Below are 27938 nucleotides of genomic sequence, written 5' to 3' on the forward strand. Positions count from 1 at the left end.
TTACTGACAAGTGATAATGATAAGAAAAGTTAAGAAATTATCATGACTAATGCAGTGTTTCCGATACAAGCACGATCAATTGTAGCAAAACAACAATAATTTTGGAGAGAACGAGAAGAAGAGAGAAAAAATAAGATATATACTAAATAGTTCAATGCTGAGATATATGACAAAAAAATATATATATAACATTGAAATTTTGTTAAATAAATTTATAAACTAGTTTCTAGGATTAAAATTTTGAAGAGAACAATTCATTTCATTTCATTTCCTTTTAAAGAAATATAAAAAAATGGAAAACAGAAAGAGAGAGAGAGAGAGAGAGAAGAGAGGTGGACAAAGGGGCAGAGATAGCGAGGAAGGAAAACATGATGACAGCACTTTCTTTTTTTTTTTAAACTATGTTGAAATAAAACTAACAATTGCAAGAAAAAAACTTTTTTTTCTTCTTTTTTAAACCTAAAATATTAAACTTAAAATATAATAGGCAAAAAATATGTGTAGAATAATTTATTTTTATTATGAAAAAAAAAAAGAAACTTGAAATGATGTAACAAAATAGTATTACCATTTTTTATTTTAAGCTCAAAAATATTTTAAGTAAGAAAATTTCCAATAATTTTAATACTTACGACTAAATTTTATAAAAGAAAGAAAAGAAGTAAGGAAAGAAGTTAATACTTGATTAAATTTTATAAAAAGAAAGAAAAAAGTAATAATAATAATAATAATAACATTAATTTAATTTTAATCAAATTAATAATATCTAATCCTTATCAAAATATATTTTAATGATAAATAAATTCAATCATATACTTCAATATTAATATATAAAATGATATTAAGAAATAATTATATATATACTTAATACTTGTTACATATGTTTATATGGTATTAGTTACGTTTGTTACATATTAATACACATTTAAATATAGTAATAATAATAATAATAATAATAAATAGTGAGAAAAACAGAAAAAGTAAAAGGTAAAATTCAAATATATTTTAAAATTGAATTAACTTAAATTTATAATAATTTTAAACATTTTAAACTAATATATACATATATAAGTTAATTATAATATAATTCATACAACTATAGCACTTTATAAAAAATTGCTATGAAAGGAAAAGACAAAAAAGGGATAAAGTTGACATTAATTTTGCTTGGTGACATAAACATAAACATTCTATCCCACACTCTTCCTAAACACATACATATGACACATTCAATCCGTATTAGACAGATAGATAGATCGATGTATGTATATATACACATACATACACATACAAAGCATGTGTCACATGCATATACATGCACACACACATATGCATGCACGCACAGATATACGTACACGCATATGCATACGCACATATATACGTATAAAAGATGAACAACACATACATGCATATATATATACACACACACACACACACACACACACACACACACACACACACACACACACACACACACACACACACACACACACAAGCATAGACATACACATACATATAATTGCGTACATAAACAGCACATAGAATGCGTTTGCATTGACATACACACATATATATAATATACGCATGCAGACAGACATACACACATGCATGTACAGACAGACATACACTAACATACTGGTACCATTGAGGTACAGAAATTATAAAGCTTGAAAGCAGCACCATCAGTCATCCATAGATCTGTTTATTCAAATGCTTTGAGATGAGTCGGAAAGATGAATCGATAGAAAATTGAGAAAAAAAAAAACAAAAAAGATAAAAATGTAGAGAGAGGGAGAGAGAGAGAGACAGAGAGAGAGAGAGAGAGAGAGAGAGAGAGAAGCATTCTCTTCTAAGCAATCATTCATTCATTTATTCTAATTTTAACATCAATTAAAGTTTAATTTAATTTTCTTTTTACCAACTGAAATGATTCATTCATAAAAAAAAAGATGGAATATAAACAATAAATTTAACATTTTTAATTTATTATTACATATTTAAATAATATTTATAATATATTTTTTTTCTTTTAAAATAACATTTATTAATGAAAGAAAAAAAAAAAAGAAAGAAATTGTTTAGAAAAAATATCAATTATTTTTATTATTTTTATTTTACAAGAACGATTAATTAACTAATTAATTAGATTCATTCATTAATAATGAATTTTTTATAAACAAGAAAATTGTCTTAGAATTATTTTTATTAACAAATAATTTGTTTTTTTTTTTTCCTTTTTTATTTTTCAATCTAATGTATTCGCTTATTAATTTTCAACAAAATTTTCATCATTTTTGTAAAATTTGATTTCCTTGGAAAAAATGATTATTAGTTTTAATTTGAATTTTGATTAATTCCTAAGTTGTAATTTTATAATATAATATACATGAAATATTGCCATTAAATACTTACATTTTTATAAATATTAAGTTTTAAATGATAAAATTTTTTTATTACTAATTTTGGATAAAAAGAAAATTTGCGAATTAAATATAAAATATGTATATACATTGAATGTTTTTATATGTAAAATATACAAATATACAAAATATTGGAAATAAAACTGGAAAGAATAGATATTTCGAGAATGAAAATCTATTATCAATAAAATTTTGCTAAGAAAAAAATTTATCATTTGTGAGAAATATTAACTGAAATTATACAAATAATTTCATACATAATCTATTTTGAATTAAGCTGGGTGAGTAAGTAAATAAATTATGAAATTGAATTAGGCTTAGGTGGAGAAATGAGTAAATAAATGAGTAATTAAGCAAATAATTTAAATGTATAAAATGCATAAAGTGAATTTAAGTAAAACTAAGCAATAAATTAATTTTAATAAATGTATAAAGTGAAATTTCAATAGAATCAATTATTAACTTATTCAATAAATAATTGAGTATTAATAAAATGAAATCATTCACAACAAAAAAGAAAGAAAAGGAAAAAAGTTGAATTGAAAAAATATTCAATATTCAAGTATCATATAATTCAAATTTCATTGATAATATAATTTTTATTTAATTTGATAACATTTTCAGTATGATTGATAGCGAAGCTATTTGATATCAAATTCATTCATGTTAATTTTAATTTAAAATATTTAAATGAAACATTTGTCTACGATAAAATTAGATTCCATGAAGTATTGAAATTAATCTTTTTTTTTTGCTTCAATTATAAAAATGAATAACTAAATATGCATGCAATGATGATGATTCATGTGATGTGAGAATAATTTAATGAATTTAAACAAGAAAGAAAAAATGAAAAAGATTAAAAATCATCAAAACTATTATATAATAAACAATACACCACGAAATCGCGGGATTAATTGATTGATTGAAAGATTAAAAAGGGAAAAAAAAAATTAATTTTTTTCATTATTATATGATGTTACTGAAAATTGTAACTTACTAATACAATAAGAATTGGAAAATAAAATAACGAAACTAATTGAATATAAAAACAATCTATGATGTTTATATTTTTAATGATAATAGTTTAGTTGGATCTCTATTTACGAATAAGAAAAATATTTGAGAAAAAAAAAAAAAAAACAGACAAGCAAGAAACAAAATAAAACATTTTGAAAGTTAGGTGATATTGATATCATTGATAATAAAAAGCTAGCAATAACAATGATAATATGAATTATAAACAATGGAACAGGAAAATATATTCATATACAAACAAAAGATGATGAAAAATTAATGACCAACTATAAACTATTAAAATAAACCAATGAGAGTTAAAAATAAATTATAAAGTAGTCTTAGTTAAAAATAAATTGAACTCAAAAAAGAAAGAAATCAGTGCGAAAAGTATAAAATTTTAATAAATTTCAATTTAATTAGCAGAAAGAAAGCAAAAAGAAATGAAAAAAGAAGCAGAAATAATTGCAATTTAAAATTAAAAATATTTTTCAAAACTTTCAAAGAAAAAGAAATATTTTAAATTTAAAATATGAAATAATTTATAGCAGTATTAAAAAAAAAAAAAAAAAAAAAAAAAAAAAAACCAAGCAATAATGTTAATGTAAAAAGAATTTAAAAAAAAAAAATTTCTCATCAGTTTACAACAAAATACTAGATCTATAATTAATCTGTAATTTAAAAGAAAAAAAAAAAAAAATCATTTTAATATATTTGAATATGTTTTTCTTTTTTTTAAATAAAGAAAAAAGAAGAGGAAAAGAGGGATGGAACTGATAAGATTGATAATGACGTTGTTTACTTGGATGAATGAGCAATAAGATTAAATCCATTTGAAATATTGTTAACTTAGCTTGCAAAATGATTGACAACAATCTAAACATAATTATTCTAATGCATTCTGTCATCTTTCATTTTCTATCATTGCTAATTAATTGATACTAATAATGTTTTGGTGACACATCGATATTGATTATCAGCTAATGATACATTATCATTATTAAATTTCAATCAATTGATAATTACTCAACTTGATAATTTCATCGATATCATCGATTTTTTCTTTTTCCTTTTATTTATTTGATTATTTATTTATTATTATTATTTTTATTATTACTATTATTATTATTATCGTTATTATTAATATTATTATTATTAATTACTATTATTATTACATCCATCGCCATCATTGCTGCCAGTTTTGTCCCTTAATCATTTACTATCATTATCATTGTTATCACTTGCTATTCTAATGTTTACAAGATTGTGACTGATTGATGACACTAGCATTTGTTTTTCTTTTTTTTCGAAATTTTTTTTTTTATGAAAAGTCTTTTTACTGCTTCTAATTTAAAATGATGTAATTAGCATCATTTGCTTCATCAGTCAATTATCACATACAATAAGCAATATGTTTAATTTGATTAAATGCATCGATCTCAATTTACTAAATAAATAGTTTACCAAAGAAAAAAAAGTAATCAATAATGGAAATTGAAAGAAAATGGTCAATCAAAATTGAGAAATGAATATTCAATATTAAAAAGTGAACAATTAATTGCCACTATTGAAATTTCAAAAAGAAAAATGCCTAATTTGAAAAATTGGAAAACTGAAAAATAAATGACAAAATTAAAAAGTGTCAGCATTCAAACAAAATTTTGAAATTGGCCACGAAATGATGACACATTTAAAACTTTTATTAATCATCATATCAATATTGTTATCACTATTATCATCATTATTAATATTATCATTATCATTCCTCAATGCTTACAGCTTAATCTTTCCTTTCCTTCCTTTTCACCTTTTTTCTTCTTTTTTAAAATTTTTTGTTCAATTCCTTATCTAAACGAGAAAAAATTAAAAACAAAAAAATTTCCTAACAAAATTAATGGAATGATAACGAATAATAAATGATAAATAATCAATGAGAAAATAATTCGCTCATTAAAAAAAAAAAAAAAAAAAAAAAAAATGGGAAAAAAGAAAACGAAAGATGGAAAAGCGTTCTAATCAAATAAATACAAAACTAATTTTATTTTACCATTTTTTTTTTTTTATCATTTTCTATCAGTGAAATCAATTTAACTGAAAATCAGAAATCAAAAACCAAAAGTTAAAAACAAAATGAAGCAAAAAAAAAAAAAAAGAGAAATGAAATGGAAATAGGAAGATAACCAATATTAGTTAAATTAATAATTGTTCATTTCTAATTCCAAAAAATAATTTTTAAACTTAATTTATTATTTTTCACTTTCGTTATTTTATCTCACACTTTAAACCTTATCATTGATAATTGATTCATTTCTTTTTTTCTTCTATTTTATGAATGACTCATTTATAATTGTTTACATATTGATATGATATGGAATGAGAAACTTTCGAAATGATAATTTCATTGATTTTCATTTTTGACAATTGCGATGAATAACAATGAGAATAAAATGAAGGAATTAATATTTGATTTTAATTTCCTTTTTTTTTTTTTTTTTCTTGCTAAAATTATTTTTTAAAATATTGTACGACTAAGTCGTAGGTAAATAATAAGAATTTTGTTTTGAATTAAAAACGAAAAAAGAAAATAATAAATAAATTAATAAAAATTGAAATTATAAGCGATGAACAAAGAGTATTAATAAGAATTAATTAAATAAAAAATTTACATAAATAAAATATTATTGCAAATTATTCGTGTTTTATGTATGCCATAACAAAGAATGAAGTAAATAAATAAACAAATAAATTAATGCAGTTAAATCTTTTTTTTGGTTATTAATAATAATAAAAATAATGATAACAACAGTAATAATAATAATAATAATAATTGATAATAATAAAAATAATATGATAATAACAAAGAAATTGATTAATTCAAAAAGTGTAAAGCATATAGTTTTGTGATAAGGAATCACAGTCTTTTTTTTTTATCATTACAATCGATAAGAAATCGATAAATTATTAGTAACTCAAAAAGATATAATCTTATCAGTGAAAGTATGAAATATTATAACAAATAAACAATTCAGTCAGTTAAGCAATAAATCAAACAATATTAATAGTAATATTAATCAAATTATGAAAAGCAATAAATTTTCTAAAATTTTTTGCATTCTATTTTTTACTAAATTAATTTTAAAATTTTTACATTTTGTATCTTTCTGACTTAGATAATAATTGTAATTGTGGTAAAATTAAGATAAAATGAAATAATCATCGTGTGTAACATAATTATCATAATAAATGATCACTATATCTGATTATGATTATCATGATCAAATAAAATGAAATGATCACTATATCTGATTATGATTATCATGATCAAATAAAATGAAATGATCACTATATCTGATTATGATTATCATGATCAAATAAAATGAAATGATCACTATATCTGATTATGATTATCATGATCAAATAAAATGAAATGATCACTATATCTGATTATGATTATCATGATCAAATAAAATGAAATGATCACTATATCTGATTATGATTATCATGATCAAATAAAATGAAATGATCACTATATCTGATTATGATTATCATGATCAAATAAAATGAAATGATCACTATATCTGATTATGATTATCATGATCAAATAAAATGAAATGATCACTATATCTGATTATGATTATCATGATCAAATAAAATGAAATGATCACTATCGTCATTACATACTATGTGCTCAATTTATTAAAACATAAAAAATGAAAAAAAAAAATAAGTTTTTTAAAAAATTTTTTACCACTTGATTAAATAACCTTCTAATATTTTACATTCTATCTTTCCTGACCTAAATTGTATTTGTGTTGGAATTAAGATCAAATGAAATGATCAATATAAATGATATGATCAATCATCAAATCATCAAGGTCATCTGATCATTCATACATTTTAGTAAATGCTTCAAACAATCAAATAATTTTAATTAAATTAGTACTAATATTATTCATTTATCAAAATGTGTAATAAATTAGAAAAATAAATTTTTTTTTTATTAGTTATTTAGTTTTGAAATTATTTATTTCATCCATTTTTTCCACAATGCATTTTAATTCATGCATTATTATTTTATTTTTGAAATTAATACTTAAAAAATATAAATAGCGAAAAGAAAATTTGAAAAAATTTCCCATCTTATCTCTTTCCTCTCTTATTCGATTCGATTTTTCATTTCTCATAAAGAAAAGAAAAAGTAAAATTTTTGAATTAGAAAAAATAATTTAAAAAATTGCTCAAAAGTCAATCAATTTTTACAAAGTTTTTTTGCTCAAAATTTAGCACTGAGCATTTTTTTTTTTGAGTGGTATAAGTAAAGTTAAATTAATTTTTCTTCATAATCATAAAATTGAGCAGTTAAAAACATTTAAATTTTCTTCGCCTATTTATTTAATAAAATTCACTAAACTCTTTATCTTATCAAACATTTATTATTAATCGTTTAGATTTAAATTAATCAATTTAATAATATCAAAAAAATTTAAAAAATTCATAAATAATGAGAAGTTAAAGAAAAAATCAAAAACTTATGCTTTTCTTAAGGAAAATTTCTTTTTCTTTGTTTTTTTATTTTTCATTTTCTGTTTCTTATTTTAATTTATTAATTAGATTTTAGGAAATTATCAAAGTTTAAACAATTAATTGTGAATTTAATATAACATTAATTAACAATTTTCTTTTCTCTTTTTCATTTTGCTTTTTTATTCTGATTAATTAAATTTATAATGCAATAAAAAATTTCAAATACTGTAAAGACAATCAGATAAAATTTCATTTCAAATTTAAAAAGCTATTTTTTTTTTTCTTCAATTCAATTCATTATCATAAATCGAAATATTTGACTATAGCATATGAATGACATTTTTCGGATTTGTGTAATCTTTCTTGCTAAATACGTCATTTACGCTTTATGCGCAAATGACGTCAATGTTTGATTGAATTATGTGATAATAAATGATATTTGTAATTATAACAAGTATTTGTAAAAGATGAAAAATTAATTTTATACCACTTATATTAAATTAAAATTATAAATTTCGTTGTTCAATTCCAAAATTACTATAATTTGTAAAAGTAAGAAAGTGATACAAATATATTTTGATATGTGATAATAAAATGATATTTGATAATTATAACAAGTATTTAGCAAAGTTAATATCACTCAAAGATTATACAAAATATTAAATCCTAAATATTTGAGTATAACTATGAAAAAAAAAAAATGAAAAAAAAAAGAATACAATAAATAATTAAACTAAGAAAAAAATACATTTGAAAAAAAAAAAAATGGTGGAATTTTAGGAAAAGAATTAAATTATTGGATGTGAATTGCTGTAAAAATGAAAAAAAATTTGCAAATAAAAATTTGAAGTAATAATTAATCAAAAAATACATTCAAATTAGGAACAATTAAATGTACAATGGAAAATGGATGATAACTTTTAATTCCTAACTAATTAATTGTTAATTAATCCATTTCAATCAAAAAAAAAAAAAAAAAAACAAGAGAAAAGAGAAAATAATGGTTATAAATTTAGATGGAATTAGGTGTAACTAAAGAAATGAAATAATTTAATAATTAAATGGAAACGAATTAAAACTTCAAAGGTTACAGTAAAATTTTGAAATAATAACAAAGTTAAAGAAATTATTTAAAATGAAATGAAAAAAATTAAAATTAAAAAAAGACGAAACAAAAATGCTATATAATATGACAAAATGATAAATTAAATAAGATTATATCTTTCTTTTAAATATTATCACAAATTTAATTTAACTTTAGAAAAGGCAAAGTTCTTTTTCTGTTTTTTTTTGTCGAAAAAAAATTTCGTTGTTAAATATATAATTGCAAAGAAAAAAAGAAAAAATTAATTTTGAAATAATTTTAATTAAACAATTATCATCCATTACGATTATTAATATTACTAAAGAAATTGCCAAGACCGGTAAGAATATTTGATCGGCCATTGTTACGTTTAAATTCGGCTGCTTCAGCTTGAAAACGGCTTTCCTGAAGCTTTTCAAATGCGCTACATCGTTTATCCTTGAATATATTTGGTAACTGAAATGATTAAATTATTAAATTTCATAAAAAAATAATTTGTTTTTTTCATTTTCATTTTCATTTTTTTTTATAAATAAATGTACTATAGCGAAGAAAAAAAAAAGAAATGAAAATTTAAAATAAATTAGAAATAAAGAAAAATTACCCATTTATTTTGAGAATTAAGTAATACTTCATTTTATTTTATATATTTGTGAAATATTAGTTTTTTCATCCTTTTTTTTTTTATTAGCGTATTATCATTTTGTTTTTCTCTTTTTTTTCTCGACAAATTTTTTTTTTTTTACTTTTTTAAGAAAAAAACATGGAATAAATTTGAAGAACTAAATTAAAATATATGCTAAATCAATTTTAAAAATTTTCAATTTCAATAAATTCATTGGAATTTTTTATTAGAAATTTATAAGTTATTTGGGCTATGCGTTAAAATTTAAATTCGCCGAATAAAAATAATAAAAGAAAATTTTTGATTAGATTTTTTGTTCTTTTTTTTTTTTTTGCATTGATAAATCTGAGATAATTAGAATTATAGGAAAAAATAAAATAAACAATTGTTTATTTGTTTATTTACTTTTTTTTTGAAAAAAGAAAAAGCATACTGAATTAGCTGTAGTAGCAGCTTCAAATAATAAATTTGTTTTCACTTTAGCTCCTTCAATTTCATAATCAACAACAGAATGTTGACAAGCAAGTAAACGATCTGGTACCCGTTTCGAAACCCAATATTCTAGTAATTCCGAATTAGTTGGAGTATATGATCCTTGCTTAAAAAAAAAAAGGAAGATGAATTAAATAATTAATTAATTAATTAATTAAATTGAAATATGCTGGTCATGCAAAATTTGAAATTAAACAATTCACTTTTTTAGTGCGATTTATGATATTTAATCGATAATGTAATTTAATTTCAATTAAATCATTTAATAATTTATGATGCCACATCGATAATAAAAATTTAATTTTAATGAATTTATTGCAAAAATTTATGACGCTTTACCAATAATACAATTTAATTGCAATTAATTCATTTACAATGTCTTATCGATAATTAAACTTAATTCTCGTCAGTCTATTGAAATAATATCTTATCAATAATACAACTTCATTTTAGCTACTCGATTTGATAATTAATTAAACCTTATCAGTAATGTAATTTAATTTAAGCTAATCTATTCCACAATGAAATAATTAATTCTTGATACATATATTTTAAGTATAAATAATTATTACTACCATACAGATAATTATAACTGTTTATTTACAACGATTTACCTATGAATATTAATTATAAGTGATTTATGATATATAAATTGTTGATGATTACAAATTAAGCTAATTAGAATTAATATGAAAATCATAGATAAGTATGAAGTTTTTTAGTTTTTTGAATCAATTTTTATGTCAATTATGTCAGTATGTCATCTTATAATTATTATCAGTTCATTTCTAAAAATTCAATTGTTCATAAATTAAATTTCATTCTTTTCAATAAAACCATTATCGGTTAAAATTTCTTAACTATAACGAATAAATAATAATAACAATAATAATAATAGTGATAATAATGATAATAGTAATAGTAGTAAGAATAATAGCAATGACTGATAAAAATGATATGATAATATAAAAATGTTACAAAACGTAAAATGAAAAATCATTCTTACGTCAATGCTATTAGCAGCAAGCCATTCAGCTATCATTGCTAATTTAAATGCTTTACCAAGCAATGGATTATCTAATTGAGCAAAGAATTCCTTTTCCATCTAAACATTATTATTATTAATTCAAACTCATTCTCAATTTAAAATAATTCATTGAAATTATAAATTAGTTGAAATTTGCAAAATCAGAAAATATCGCTTATAATTATTTATTCATTTTTCTTTTTGAAATTCAAATTTATTTATTATTTTTTAATTTGTTTATTATTTTTTTTATTTTTGAAATTCAATTACAAAACATTGATCTGTTTAAATATGTTATTGCTGATAAATTAATTAGTATAAAACAAAACAAAAGTTAATTACTGTTAAAAGCACAGATTGTAGAGAAGTGATAAGAAACTGATAAATAACTTATCTCAGCTCTTGTTTCGCCTCTTTCGTAAAATTTCATCCAAATATCAACAGCACCTTGCTTTTGCCAATAATCTTTTTGCCAGACTGATTTTGAAAATGCGGAACAAAGTGTAAATAAGGGATCTTCCGGTGGTGGACATAATTTAACAGTTAATCGATAGGTACGCTCTTCAGTTGAACGACATAAATTACCATCGGTATTTTCTAGTAATTTTAATTTTCTAAAAATTAATTATTTGACTAATTAGAAAAAAAAAAGCGAGAAATTTTTTTTTTTTTTGTTGTTGCCGAAGAATTAAAAAATTGATGAAATAATTAAAATAACTAATTTTTTGATATATTTTATTACTTCTTAAAATTATCCTAGCAAATATTTTTCATTTATACTTTTAAAATGATATAATCTCATTTAATTTATCAAAAAATATTTCTTTATTTTTCATTTTTTCTTTTGAATTGATCAAAATAAAAAAAAAGTAAACAAATAACAAAATTTTAATTAGCAAAAAAAAAAAAAAAAATTAAAAAATGAAAAAAAATGAATGTTTTTTTTTTGGTATGTTCTTTGCAAATAATTTTAAATTAAATTTGTTTTTAAGTAGAATAATGATATCACCTTGTATTTTTACACCAATCACAATAATAACATTCACGTCCACACGTTGCTACGTCCATGCAGCGTAACTTTCCAATTGGCTGTATCATCACGTCAAGTTTCATAGCAAGACGATTAATATGAACTTCTAAAAGTGAAATACGTGAAAATTATTACAAATTTGTTAAATTAAACTTCGGGCGGAAATTTTTTTTGTTTCATTTTCAACAATAACAGAAGAAAAATATATTTTACAAAAACTTTTGTATTAATAATAAATATTCGAAAAAAAAAACGAGAGAAAATATATTATTTCAAATACAATTTCAAAATTTAATTTTTCATTTTTTAATTTTTGTTTTTAAATGAATGATAAAAAATCAGATAAAAAAGTGAATGCCAATTTATAATATTATAAATATTTTATTCCTAAAAATTTTCATACATACTTGGTGGTAATGTCACATCAATTGACATATCAACGCAATCAGGCCACGTCAATTTTAACGTATCACCATCACGTTCCGATGGATGATTGAATGACGGATTTGCTAATTTGATCGGATCTGTACAATTTTTACCAGTAATTTCACGACAACATGATGATGTCCGTGCATCTTTCAATTTTGCAATAAATAAATTCTTGCTAATTACTGCCTAAAATAATTTTATTTTATATATCACAAAGTTTTTTTTTCAATTTAATAAAAATTCACAATTTAAAATCGTATTTTAATTTTTGTATATTAAATTGTTCATTGTCATCAATCTATTATATATATAAAATTATATTTTTATTCGTTTTTTCTTTGTCATTTATGACGCTCAAACAACCAATTAAAATTCTTTTAAATTTTTAGATTTATACAAGCAAAAAAACATTTTAAAAAAGTAGAAGAAAAAAATGTTTTTTACAAAATTTGATTTATTATTTAATGGCTTTTATAGCAGAAAATAAACAAAGAAATGATTCAACACTGTGTAAATTATTACATTTAATTTCATTTTAAATTCGTTGCAAAAAATCTTTTCTAAATTTGATTTCTTTTTTTGTTTCCACCTTTAAATTAATTTTTCTACCGTAAACAAACAAAAGAATGCTGCATTTGATGAGCACATTTTTATGTCAATACCGGAAATTTTTTTAAAAGAAAAAATTAAAAATATAAACAATTGAATCAAAGAAAAAAAAAACAGAAGAAGAATGATTGAAAAATATCTACCTGATAAGAATGATTGAAAAATATCTACCTGATAAGAATGATTGAAAAATATCTACCTGATAAGAATGATTGAAAAATATCTACCTGATAAGAATGATTGAAAAATATCTACCTGATAAGAATGATTGAAAAATGTCTACCTGATAAGAATGATTGAAAAATATCTACCTGATAAGAATGATTGAAAAATATCTACCTGATAAGAATGATTGTTAATTTTTTGCACACTTCCAGTAGCAATAGGCACATCCTTATCATTGTAGATGATAGTATTACCTGACTTATCAGCTACAACTTTACCCACACTACGGCCCTGTGCATCATAGCATTGTGAGATACCTGGCGTTTCAGCTACAAATAATCATTATTGATAAGTGATAAACTGATTAAATTAAATAATTTTTTAAATTTTAACAAATTAAAATTTTTATTAATTATAAAATTATAACATCAATTAAGAATGCAAAGTATATTTTTTCAGTGAGAAATGTCCTCACTGTAACATAAGTATTTATCCTATTTTTAATAAAATTCAATCCAGTTTTTAATTTTGGGTTAAAACCGAGCTAAATTCTACTTTTAATAATATTTCCAATGTATACTGCAATAGAATAATAATAATAATAACAACAACAACAACAATAGCACAAAAAAATAACGATAAAACACAAAAACTATAGCATCAGTAACTCAAAAACGTTGGCAACAAAGGATGAAAACAAAGTAGCGGCAACAACAAAAGCAACTGCAATAGTAAACAAAAACAACAGTAACATTAAACGATAACAGCAGCGCAACAATAGCGATAGCGATAACAATAATGCAAAAGCAATAACAATAACAAGAACAGCAACAACAATAACCGTAACAATAACAACAACGGCCACAAACCAGCAGCAACAAACAAAAACAAAGAATGACAAATTAAAGTAAGCAAATTGTTTTCTGAATAAATTCATAACAATGCAAACAATATGACAATAAAATAAAGTAAACAAAGTTTATTATATAAACTTTTCAAGCTATGTGACATTTATTTCCAAAATATTGCATATATGAAATATTTAATTATTTGGACACTTTTTTAATTATTATTGAATTCTAACTTTATATTAACCATTTTATTATGACATATATACATTAAGAATGTTTATTTTTACTAATAACTAATAAATCATTACGCATAAACATAAATATAAACAATGAATATTGATTGATGTAATATATTTTCATAAATATACGCATTTTAAATCGCATAAAATTTAATAATAAATTATTGTTGAACTGTAAACTTTGTTACTCAAAAATTTTTGCAAACAAAAAAATAATTGAAAATTAAATATTTCTAAATTATTGCACACGCATTAAATTCTCTGCTTATAAACATTTTTGATTGTAAACAAACGAATGCTTATTCAAATAATTTTTAATAAATTAATAAACTTTAGCCAATTCCTAAAACTTTAACTCATCAATGTTACCAATATAAAATGATTATATTTTATCACTCATTTTAAAACAAATAATTATATCATTCAAATGCATACATATCTCATTTAAAAAAAGAAATATTCCTACCAATGTAATAATACAAAAATATTAAATTTTTAAAATTGAGAAAATCTTTATTTTGCAAAAACTAAAAATACTTTTTTTTTTTTTAATTAATGTTTTATCAATATTACAAAATTATCAATGTGTTATCATCATATTTTATCACTTATATCAAATAAACATTGCATTTTCTAGATCTTTAGTTATTTTAGTAATAAAAATGCAATATTAAAAATTGGAATTATTTAAAAATCAAAATGTTCCTACCAGTGCAATGGTATTTCTCGGATCGTCTACCAAATAAAGACTGTGAAAATTCATCTTCATTGTTAATATTATCAGCTGATAGATAAGCATCAACTTTACGATTATCCATTTTTATCGTATATGCGTATTTACCATTTTTTCGTTTTTCCTGTTAAAATTTAATTTTCGTAATATTACTAGTATTATTATCATTTATATTATATCGTTCAACGTGTAATCGTAATAATAATAATGATGATAATAATAATAATAATAGTTGCAGTAATAATAGTATAATAATAATGATAATAATAATAATAGCATAATGAAAATAATGATAATCAAAAAATTATAACTTATTTAAATAGCTAATAACCCGCAAAAAAAAAAAAAAATCGTTTTCATACTGCGTTTTGATATGATAAGTAAGATAACATTTCGATATTTTTTCCAAAAATGCATAATTAAATTGAAAATTTGAAATAATAAATGATAAAATAAAATTATATTTCAGAACAACAAATAATAAAGTTTGAAATTAAAAGGTATAGATTTTTCAAAAACAATAACAATCATCGAAAAATTTAAATAACCATTAAAATAAATGATAAATTTAAACATAAATAATCAAATAAATAACAAAAAAAAAAAAAAGAAAGAAGCTGAAAAAAAAATAGAAACATTGACCTGCAAAATTTTTTCAATTAGAAAAAATTTTTTTTTTTTTGGCTAAAACATAAAATTAAATTGAATAAATTTGAAAATAATTTAAATGAAAAAAAAAAAAACAAATACCTTATCTGTATATGAAAGTAGTCCAGTACCTTCGTGTTCATTTTGACTTTGTGGATTAAGTGCAAAATCAAATCGTTCATTGGTTGCTGCAAAATCGGTATCCTTTGGATCTTTTAAGGAACCTCGGGCAACCGTATCTAATGTATATTTGCCATCAGCTTTCAAAAATGCATGATGTCCTTCACTGTCTTCTTTTGTTTTTATTTGACCTCTAAAAAAAAAAAAATAAATCTTTGAAAAAGAATTTAAAAAAAAAAAAAAATTATTTCATTTTTTCCTCTTCATCGTAAAAAACGATTAAATTACATTCAAATTTCAATACTTTTGCCAGATGTCTGATATCTGTAGATCATTTAAGCCATTATGCTAATTCCTTTTTCCCACACAATAAAGAAGCCTTTGTTAGCAATCTTTGTTTCATATCATTGAAATGCCCTCTACCGGAAATCCGGTTTGTCAATTCAGTTCTGTATATAAACTAACCAACATCCTTCATTACGGTTATTCATTCTACATTTTGGGATGGTTTTTGATATTATTTTAGTGTTTTATAATTATATCTTTCGTTAGGCGTTGTTGTAATGTTGTATTGTCGGTTTAATTACCCAAATTTGAGGCAAAATAAAATATCTGGCAGTCAATACATTCCACGACACTCTTTATTTTTTTTTTATCAAATGCAAATTTAACTAATAAATACTCAGCTAAGTTAATGAATTTAGAAAAGGATAATTTAAAATTTTAATGTTTTAAATAAAAATTTTTGAAATTAATATTATATCACATTTTTTATTAACTTCAATTATTTATTTTTCAATGTATGTGCATTTATTATTATTATTATTATCATTACAATAAAGTTATTTTTTAAAAAAAAAAATGAATTTCAAGTATTTTGAATTTTTAAAAAATATTCATTTAAATTTGAATTAATTTAAAACTGAATAGAATAAAAATATACTTATGTCCATCAATTTGTGCAATACCACCTTTATCACCAAATCGTTGTACCTGTGCTCGTTGTCCGTCACTTTCTGCTACTGCCATATTACCTTGTGCTGATGCACTTAATTGTTTACCGGAATTAATCAAATCAACAATTACCTTTTCCGGATTATCTGCATCTAATGATACCTTAAAAAAAAAATATATTAAAAAAGATTGCGTTAAAATCCTTTTGAAGAAAATTTGACAAATTTCGTTTTTAATACAGTAAATGCACTTAATTGTTTACCGAAAAATTTAAATTATTTTGAATTTTTTCGCAGAAAATTTGACAAATTTCACTTTTGACGCACTTTTTTTTTTTTTTTTGCATTTTTCTAAAAATATACTTACACTTTTTATATACTTTACTTTTTTTAAAAAAAAAAAAAAACGAATTTAATAATATTTTTAAGATGAATCAATGTTCATTTTTTTTTTTTTAAACAAATATTTTTCTTAAATAGTTAGTTATTATTTTTTTCTCATATATTATCTGGAAAAAATGATCAATTGTTATTTTTTATCAAATATTTTTCGAAAAAGAAACGATCAATTATTTCCGTAATCATATATATTTATCATATATTGCAATATTTCAATTTTATTTTTAACAAAATTTTGTTTTTTTTTTTGAGAAAATATTAATTAATCAATTTTCCTATTCTTTTCATGTAAAATAAAAAAAAAAAAAATATACGAAATAAAGGATAAACATGAATTTACCTTTTGTATAGTTTTCTTTTCCGGTTCAAGCCATGATGTATCAACGTCAATATGTTTCCGTTTTGAATTAATAGCAACATGATTTGGTGCTAAGGTTGTTACTTCTACTATTGGAATATGTGCAAGTAATAATGAAAAAATTTGTAAAAATAACATTTTATTTTTTTTTTTTTTTTTTTGTTCAGGAAAAATTTTTTGCAAATATTTTTTGTATAATTTCTTCTTTTAAAGGAAAAACAAATTTTTTTTTGATTTGTGCTTAATTTAACTTTATGTTAATATTTTGAATTATTGCATTGCATTGCATTGATAGGAAGGAAAGAATAAATTGATAAATAAACAAAAAAAAAAAAAAATCACTGAATAACAATAATTATGTAATTTAGTGATAATTAATTAAAATAAAAAAAGGAGAAAAAGAAGAAAGAAATCAGATAATAATAATATAAGAAATTGTAATCTGCCGTATTTTTTTTTAGTGAAGTTATTATTATTACAAAACTGATAAGTAGACAGATTGGTAGACAGAGACTGATAAATACTGATAAAATTGATAGATAGATAGATGGATTAAATTGGTCGTCGGTTTAATTAATGATATGGTTGGTTTAGTTGAATTTAGGTTGATTAGTTGTTTCGTAGAATGGTTGGTCGATATGGCTGGTTGAATGGTTGGTTGTTTGGTTATTTGGTTGATTGGTTGGTTGGTTGGTTGGTTGGTTGGTTGGTTGGTTCGTTGGTTGATCAGTTTGATTAAATGAATGGAATGAAATGAATGAAAATCGATGGATGAAATGTTTGTAAATGATAAATTTGTAACGATTGTTGATTGGTTGATTGGTTAATTGTTAAAGTAATATTAGGAAAATCAATTTCCATTATAGAAAATCATGAATGATCATAAAATGTAACATGGATGAATCATTATCATTTAAACTAGTTTTTATTATTAAATTAATCTAACATAGCCCTACGGCAATTTTCTATTCTTAATCTTTCTTTTTCTAATTTCTTTCCATCTTTTATCAAAATTTACTTCCATTTTTCGTTCTCAATACAAAACTATTCATTGTTATCAACTTGAAAATTAAAATTAATGCAATTATTTAATTAAATACATTTCAGTAACCGGTATATATGACGTTTCTCTCTCTCTTTCTCTCTCTCTTTCCCTCTCTCTGTTGCTCTTTTTTTCCAGTTTTTTTGCTGTAAATGAAATACTAATTTGTTTGTTTGTTTTTTTTTTTTTTTTTGAAAGATATTTTAAATATCAGTGAAATGATTACATATTATATGTACGATTAATCAGCAATATAATAAAATATAAATTTGTTGTTAATAAAAATTGTTAAAATGATAAAATGATTTTGTTGTGATATAAAATGCTAACTGATTAGCTATGATAAACTCTTGATTATGTGATGTGAATAGCAGTGATACTAATATAGATGTAATATTTCATGTGATAAAAAAAAAAACTTATCAGTGCTATTATATCAAAATTTCATGCAATAGTTGAAATGGCATTTTTATTTTTATTTTTTTTATACTAAAAAATTTTTACATTTATAAAATATAACTTTAAAAAATGCTTTCTTTTGAAGTTTTTTTTTTTTTTTTTTTGCTTTTTTGCTTTTCTGTTTTCTTTATTTTAAATTTGCTTAATATGTGAAAAAATTTTTAATAAAAATTTTTTATAAATTTGAACTTTTTTATTAAAAATTATTTGTTTTGTTTTTTGTCCTTCATTTTTGATTTTTTGCTTTTGTTTGTTTACATTTTAAAAGAAAATATTTTCTCCAATAATTTAATATTGTAATGAGTTCATTTCATATATTTGAATAATATATACAGAATTTCTCATTCTAAATTTCAATTTTGGATATTTTATACTTTCACATCGAAATTAATTTTTTTTTTTTGCCGTTATTATTTTTTTCATATTTATTAATTAAGTAGCAATTGAAGTTTGTTTTAAAATTTGTTTCATTTTTTTTTCTCCTGCTTTTTTCTAATCAAATGTTAATAAAGTTTTAATTTTTGTAATTCACTAATTCAATAAGTTTTTCTTTTTTTTAAATATTATATTCTTTTTTTTTTTGGGAGGGATTTTCAACTTTAACCTTATCATATTTCATCAATTAACATTGCAATCCTATTTTTATTTACTTTTTTTCATTCACATTTTAGTATTTTTTTTTTTTTATTTCCAATTTTTCATTCAAAAATATATTAAATATTCTCATTTAAATTAATTTTTATAAATTATTAATTCTTAAAGATTATAAAAACAAAAAAAAAAGCAAAAAAAAATTCATTACTATAATTACTTTTTTAAATGAATACAGCAATAAATTTAGTAATGATAATGATAAAATAATGATGTAATCATTAAATTACTCAACAATTTATCTTTCTAATATAAAATTTTTTTGTTGAAAACGTGATTGTTTACGTTTATTAACGTGTAAAATTACAATGATAATTAAAAATAATAAAATCATTTTTTTTTTAACTTTATAATCTTTATTAAGTTTAATTTTTTCACTTTTTCATTTTTTTGAATTTTCATATATAATTCAAACTATAAGCCAAAATGATTTGTCACAGTTTGAACAAAATTTGTAGCAATAATATTAACTTATTCATTTCAAAATTTATAATAATTTACATAATATCAGTTTATTGATTTAGAATTTTATTGTAACTACTCAATCATTTTTTTTTTTTTTTTTTTTTTTTTGTAACCAAACGTTTTATTAGTTTTATTTTATAAGATAATTAATATTAATAATCTCAATTATATTAATTAATTTTCTGTCATCATTTCATAAAATCTTTTATCATTTAATTAATAATAATATTATTATTTATGAAATACATTCAAAAGTATAAAGTAATCATTTCTTTATTACATTAATCATAATTACTTCATTTTCTCCAATTTATCAGTGTCACTATTCTTTAGTCTATATATTGTTTTATCAATTATATTTGATAAGCATTATCATTATCATTTGCTACTAATCAGTTTTATCAAAAAGTTCCTTTCAATAATACAATTTACATTATTGATATCATATTAAATGCAATGATGCCAATAATTCATTAATTACCATTAAAAAGTAATTAATTAATTACTCTAAAACATGCGTTATTATTAAGTAAAAAGTGAAATTTTTATGAAAAAAAGGTCAATAAACAATGTCACAATTATTTGATTATACAACAATAATACAAATAATATTACAATGCTTATTTAATATATCATTAATTGCTAATTTTTAGAAATTATCACATTTCAAAACAACTATGAAATAAGAATTAATCATAGTCCATAATTTAAATTTTTTAAATTCATTAAAAAATAATTTCTTCTATATTTTGAATGCAATAAAAACTATAATTCGTTATTAATTACAATTAAAATTAATCACATCCAAAAATATTAACACTTGGATCATTAATCTAACACTTATTAATTTGAAATAATATATCATTTTAGCTCTTTTTCATTACTTACAAAATAGTATTGAAATGTTTTTCTAATTAAAAATAGCACAGATCATTCAGAGTAAAAGTGATAAATGATATGATAAATGCTAAAAGATTAAAATTATTGTACTATAAAGTGGCAAAAGAAAGGGAAAAACAATTGTAATGAGATTGATGAGATTAAAAAAAATTTGGAACAAATGAAAGGAAATTTGAAAAATGAAAAAAGAAAATACTTTAGCAATAATATATTCAAATAAAAATAATGTTAAAATTTAAAAGACAAAATACAGGAAAGAACGTTTTTTAATGATATCAGTTACTTAAGTGATAACTTTATATATATAGAAATTACATTATATTTAGAATTAATATATTTAATAATACTAGCAGAGCTACTGCAAATATGTGTATATGTATTCAAATTCTAACATATATATATTCAAATTTTATATATTTTTTAACAGATAAAAATTGAATTGAGAATTTCAATTACTGTAACATATAAAAATCACTAACCAATATTTTAAATCAATATTTTGATGATATGTATATTCAGATTTTAACAAATTTAAATTTAACTGAAAATTAAAACTGGCAAACTAAAGAGAATGATTAATTAATATATTCAAATCCTATTGAAAGCAAATTTATTTGAAGGTTAAAATGAGAAATAACATATGGGATTACTATTTAATATAAGTGAGAATATATCAAATATGCGGAGAGACCTTATTTTGAAAATGAAATCTCATTTTAAAATGATATTAAATACTTCAATTATAATGCCAAAAATATTTAATGTACTGCAAATTTCCAAAAAAAAAAAAAAAAAAAAAAATCAAATTTCAAAAATTTGATTATAATACTTAAAAAATTTTCTCTCCCTTTGTCCTTTTCATCTTTTTCTCTCTGTAATTTAACTTTTTATAATTGAATCATTTTATTTCTTTTTTTTTTATTTTTTTTCATTTCTCGTTTTCTCTTTAAAAAAATAAAAAAATAAAAAGCAATTTATTGTGTCAATTTAAATAATGGAAATGAAAATTACGAATATTTTAATTAAATTTGACTGAGCAAAGAATGGAAAGAAATCAAAAAATAAAAACAAAGACAAAAAGAGATATGTACAATACTAGAGATTCTCATTCATAATGATCAATTCATTAATTCATTAATTGATTGATTAGTGAATTGGTTAATTAATTAACTGATTAATTTAATAAAAAATAAAGAAAAATTTTAACATTTATTTTAAAAAAAATAACAAATTATTTAAATTTTGAAATTTAAATGTTTACATCAAATTTAATCTAATTAAATGAATTTAAAGAAGAGAAAAAAAAAGTGAAAAATTTAAGAAAAACTTTGATTAATGCAACTGATAACTTTCTTTTTCTTACTGTAAAAACTATTTGCTTACATTCTGTTTGTCAGTAATTTTTTTCTGTTATTTATTAAAACAATTAACTCATTACTTAAATATATTTGAGAAATAAAAATAATAATCGACCACTTTAATTTATGAAAATATAATTTAAATTTAAATTGTCAAAAATTATTCACTTAGATATATTTGAGAAATAAAAATAATAATCGACCACTTTAATTTATGAAAATATAATTTAAATTTAAATTGTCAAAAATTATTCACTTAGATATATTTGAGAAATAAAAATAATAATCGACCACTTTAATTTATGAAAATATAATTTAAATTTAAATTGTCAAAAATTATTCACTTAGATATATTTGAGAAATAAAAATAATAATCGACCACTTTAATTTATGAAAATATAATTTAAATTTAAATTGTCAAAAATTATTCACTTAGATATATTTGAGAAATAAAAATAATAATCGACCACTTTAATTTATGAAAATATAATTTAAATTTAAATTGTCAAAAATTATTCACTTAGATATATTTGAGAAATAAAAATAATAATCGACTACTTTAATTTATGAAAATATAATTTAAATTTAAATTGTCAAAAATTATTCACTTAGATATATTTGAGAAATAAAAATAATAATTCACTACTTTAATTTATGAAAATCTGATTTAAATTTTAATTGTCAAAAATTATTCACTTAGATATATTTGAGAAATAAAAATAATAATCGACTACTTTAATTTATGAAAATCTGATTTAAATTTTAATTGCTAAAAATTATTCTTTCTCGCGTTTTTTTTTTTCTTTTATTCTTTTTTACTTCATCATTATTATAACAGTATAGTAATGATAATTGTAAGAATAGAAAAAAAAATAAAAACAAAAATTGAACTTTCGCTTTTTTTTTGTTTTTAATTTTCTTTTTAAAATTTAATTTTCTCAATCAGAATTATTGATATTTTCCATTCCGTAACCATTTCTTCTTGATCATCCATTGATCACACGGTTTTACATTTCGTCCATCAATTGCATTTGCCATTAAATCCATTTTAATACCATTAAATATTATATCACCAATACAACCAATAAAATTTTCCTCATGCAAACCACCGGTCATACTATTTAAATCCGGCACACCACCTGAAATGGGTCATTCATTCTTTCTCTTCCTTTTTTTTTTTTACATTTTCAAATTTTTCATCTTTTCGAAATTAACAAATTAATGAATTTATCCTTCTTTCCTTTTTTTTTTCCCATTTTAAGTCTTCCTTTTTTTTTCTCACTTTTTTTCTTTGCAGCGAAATAAATAATTTAAATAAGTACTACACAATTTAATTTTTTATAAATTTTGCCATTTCATAATTAAAAATGAATTAAATAATTAAACCTAAAATAAATTTAGTAATTAAATAACTAAGTCTTTTTTTCGTAATTTATTGCCTCTTTTTTGTGAGAGAAAAATGTTTTGGGATTTTTTTTTAAACAAAAATTACCGAAATTTAATAAAGTATTAAAATAATGAATAAATTTTGTGGGATGTATTAAAATAATGATAAATTTCAAATATATTATTATCACTACCAATAATAGTATAACTTAATTTCAGTAATTTTATAATAACTATTCATAAAAATTATTTTGTTAATTATCACATATTATTTTTCATCTTACAATCATGCTGATAAGGAAAAAATTGGGGAAAATTAGAAAAAATAAAAAATATTAATTATTTATTTATTTATTAATTATTTAATTTTTAAATAATTATTTAGTTATTATTATTTAATTATAAATAATGAATGAACATTTGAAATATACTATGAAAGAACCTATTTCACACCAATTTGTTTATTTCTATTTTCTATATCTGCTATCAAATCATCAGATTATTTCTTTTACTTTCTCTTTAACATACCTAATATTAATTTGTCTTATAATCATTACTTATTTCCAATACTTATTCTCATTAATTATTTAATTATTAATTAACTACTTCTCGAATTTCGTTTCTTTTTCATGCCTTTTATTTAATTTACTTCTAACTAATATCTATTTGAAATACTTTTTAAAATTCACAGCAGAAAAAATTTATTTCAAAAATATTATATTAATCTTTCAAAATTTGCATATATTTAAGTTTAAATAAAAATTTAACCAATATAAACATCGCCATCAACATTAAGCATAGCAACAATGCCAAATGATGAGCCTATAATTGGCGCTCCATCATCGATGATCAATTTTCCTTCGCGACCTTTGCGCCAAATTTGTAACTGATGCTCCTTGTCATCATTTACCACTTCAGCGCTAATCAAATGTGATGCGCCACCACCAAGCTCATATCTTTAATTAGCTAATTATTTAATTACTTCAAACTTAATAATATAAACAAAAAATTAATGAAATAAAAGTTTAGAATTAAAAGTACTAGAAATGAAAAATGAGATAAATAACTGATTCAGATTAATCATATATTGGACTATAATTTAAATTATTTAAAATAATCTAAGTAATTTAAATAATTTAAAACTCAAATGGATTTATTAAACTTACGAGAAGACTAAATGACCATCACTTAAGCCAATCGATAAATAATCATCGCCTTTTAAAGGTGTGCCAAATGGTTGACCTTGCCAAAAAATCAGCTATAAAATTACTTTTATTATTTCATTTATTCCATTGAAATTTAAATTATGATTTTTCATAGTGTAATAAATGTAATTGCCATATAGTACTTTTGAAACATATTTTTAATATCAAAATTCAATGACCTTTGCTTCATAAAACTTATTAATCGGTCACTTTAAAGTAAATGGTCAAGAGACTACCCAAAGTGAAGCTATGATACATATATGTATAATATGTAAAACTAAATCATTTTAATATTACTAGACAGGCAGGCTATAATAATGTTAATTAGATGTCAACAAAAAATATTAACTATTTAAAATAATCCATTAACTAATTAAACACCATTAATTACCTTGACTATTAATTAATTAAACTGGTCTACTAACTAATTTACATAAATCAGTATTAATTAATAATTATTAAAACACATTTTATTATAAAAATAAATTTCAAGAATTGTTCATTTATTTTTTCAAAGTAAAATTAAAACTGATACCCCAGATGATGCAGATGTTTTAAATCGTAAACTTAAACTTTCTTCGTGCTCCGAAGTTAAATGTGGAAAATCATCGATGGAAAATACAATAAATGCTTTACCATCAAATTTTGCTGCATGTTCAATTGGTTTAACTGTAAATAATGTCATTTTTGTTTTGTTTTTTTTTTTATCCTTAATTTTAATTTTTTTTTTTTCAAATTACTCAAAAATTTATTTATTAAATTCTTCTTTTTGTCAACAAGAAAGAATTATAAAAATAATAAAATATTGAAATAATAATATGAAAAAATAAATAATTGAAATAATTAAAAAATCAATTTCAAATTTTAGATTTTGAAACTAACAAATTTCACAGTTTGGACCATCATAATAATCACGACAGGAACATGCAATATGAGTTCCATTAATTATTTCACAGTCACCATGATCGCCACATATATCTGGCGTACATCTAACTGAACAATCTGAAATGATAACTATAATAATAATAATAATAGCAATAAATAATGATAATAATAGTAACAACAATAAATAATGATGATAGTAATAATAAATAATAACATTGACAAAAAATAATTGTTGACAAATAATATTAACAATAACAATAAATGATGATAATGATAACAACGCTAATAGTAATAATAATAGCAACTGATAATAATTATAAAAATTCAATCTGTTTTAATAATTATTACTAAGACAATAATGATGATAAGGGCATTGAATCACTATTTTTATTTGATAAAATTATTTAAATTTAAAAAATTAGAAAATTATCTAATTGTTATTCATATTACTAATAAATTGTTAACAATTTATAAAGAAGAAAATTTTAAAAAGCTCATAGTTTTTGAATTTAGTAAAATATTTGCATTTAATTTTGTAAAATAAATTCAAATATTTTTTTTTCAATTTTCTTTTGTTTATTTTCTTATAATTTCTTTTTTTTTTGAAATGAATGTTTATATATTAATGCTAATAAATAATTCATTTGCATATTTAGTCGCAGCATTTATATTTTAAAATTATTTCAACCTAATATATGCAAAATTTTGCACATTTAATTTATCAATTATTCAATTAATTAAAATTTGAATAGAATATTCGAAATAATATTTAATGCGGAAAAACGTAAAGTTTACTTACTATCATTATCAGTGCATGATTCTGTTATCACTGCATCTGTTACTCTGATTTCTTCTGGTCCTGTTATCATTGCATCTGTTACTTTAATTTCATCAGCCATTTCATCAGTGCTTTCGATTGGTTTCATTTGTGAATACTTTGACGTTGTAATACGTATTGTTGTACGTGTCGTTGGTATTGACGTAGTCCAAACGAATGGCACGTGAATGTCTACGTCTTCTTCAGTCGTATACGGTTTACATATCGTTACATCATGTGATGATTTTTTAAGTATTTCAGTCAAATTGATATCCATTCCATTTAAAACAATCTTTAATTACACATAAATATATTGGATAAAATTATTTGAAATTAAAATAATAATTAAAAAAACTTCTAAATTACATAAATAATACAAAGTATAATTTAATCAATAATCCTCTAAATAATAGAGCACCACCAATTCTAGGATTTATTATAATTCCCAGTGGTATACCACCAATTCTAATATATTAAAACGAAATAATTTCACCTGGTTAAATAATTTCGTTTTAAAATAATTTTTAGTTTAATTCAAGGAAAAGAAAAAAAAAAAGAATGAAATAAACCTTTGAAATACATCCTCTAAATGATGCAGCACCACCAATTCTAGGATTTACTGTAATTCCTGATGGTATACCACCAATAAATAAATTTGTGCCTGGCAAAAATGTTGAAAGTTTGCCACGAGTCGGTACTTTTGTGCCATTTATTCGTACCTCAGCTCGATTACCAAACCGTTTCAGGTCAATATGATACGGTACATTTATCATTACATCATCCGGTGATTCAATTTCTATATTACCTAAAAAATATTTATGCAAAAAGAATTATATCATTAAAAGAGAAAGTTTTTTTTTTTTTTCCTCTACAAATATAAAAGAAAATAGTTTAGTTTTTCTTTTTTTTTTTTTTTTTTTTTTTTTGGAAAATTAATTCATATAAAAATTTAAAAAAAAAAAGCGCTAACAATTATGATTTAAAAAAAAGCATAACAAACTTCAAAATGATATCAAAAAGAGCAAAAACATAATTAGAAAGTGTGAA

The 27938-nt window shown here is 20.9% G+C and overlaps 2 protein-coding genes across 2 annotated transcripts in view; both read right to left on the bottom strand.

Moving 5' to 3' along the window:
* Positions 1–9339: 9339 nt before the first annotated feature.
* Bm2659 (Uncharacterized protein) lies at positions 9340–17861 on the bottom strand (the record flags this gene model as incomplete). Its single annotated transcript, XM_043079303.1, has 11 exons — positions 9340–9501; positions 10104–10268; positions 11169–11239; positions 11580–11803; positions 12199–12325; positions 12627–12834; positions 13597–13751; positions 15222–15369; positions 15996–16206; positions 16957–17129; positions 17706–17861. 11 exons carry the CDS (start codon positions 17859–17861, stop codon positions 9340–9342), a joined length of 1800 nt encoding a protein of 599 aa, XP_042935237.1.
* A 5685-nt stretch (positions 17862–23546) lies between these two features.
* Positions 23547–27938, bottom strand: part of Bm8494 (UNC-52/Perlecan, putative) — a gene marked incomplete at both ends in the record, with an annotated part of 54084 nt that continues 49692 nt past the window's right edge. The window contains 7 exons of the mRNA XM_043079304.1: positions 23547–23737; positions 24753–24940; positions 25151–25242; positions 25725–25858; positions 26072–26191; positions 26874–27183; positions 27461–27696. Coding sequence (XP_042935238.1) covers positions 23547–23737; positions 24753–24940; positions 25151–25242; positions 25725–25858; positions 26072–26191; positions 26874–27183; positions 27461–27696 — 1271 coding nt within the window. The remainder of the gene's footprint in view (positions 23738–24752; positions 24941–25150; positions 25243–25724; positions 25859–26071; positions 26192–26873; positions 27184–27460; positions 27697–27938) is intronic.

The sequence above is a fragment of the Brugia malayi genome, assembly GCF_000002995.4.
Source record: "Brugia malayi strain FR3 genome assembly, contig: Bm_v4_Chr2_contig_001, whole genome shotgun sequence".
Lineage (NCBI taxonomy): Eukaryota > Metazoa > Nematoda > Chromadorea > Rhabditida > Onchocercidae > Brugia > Brugia malayi.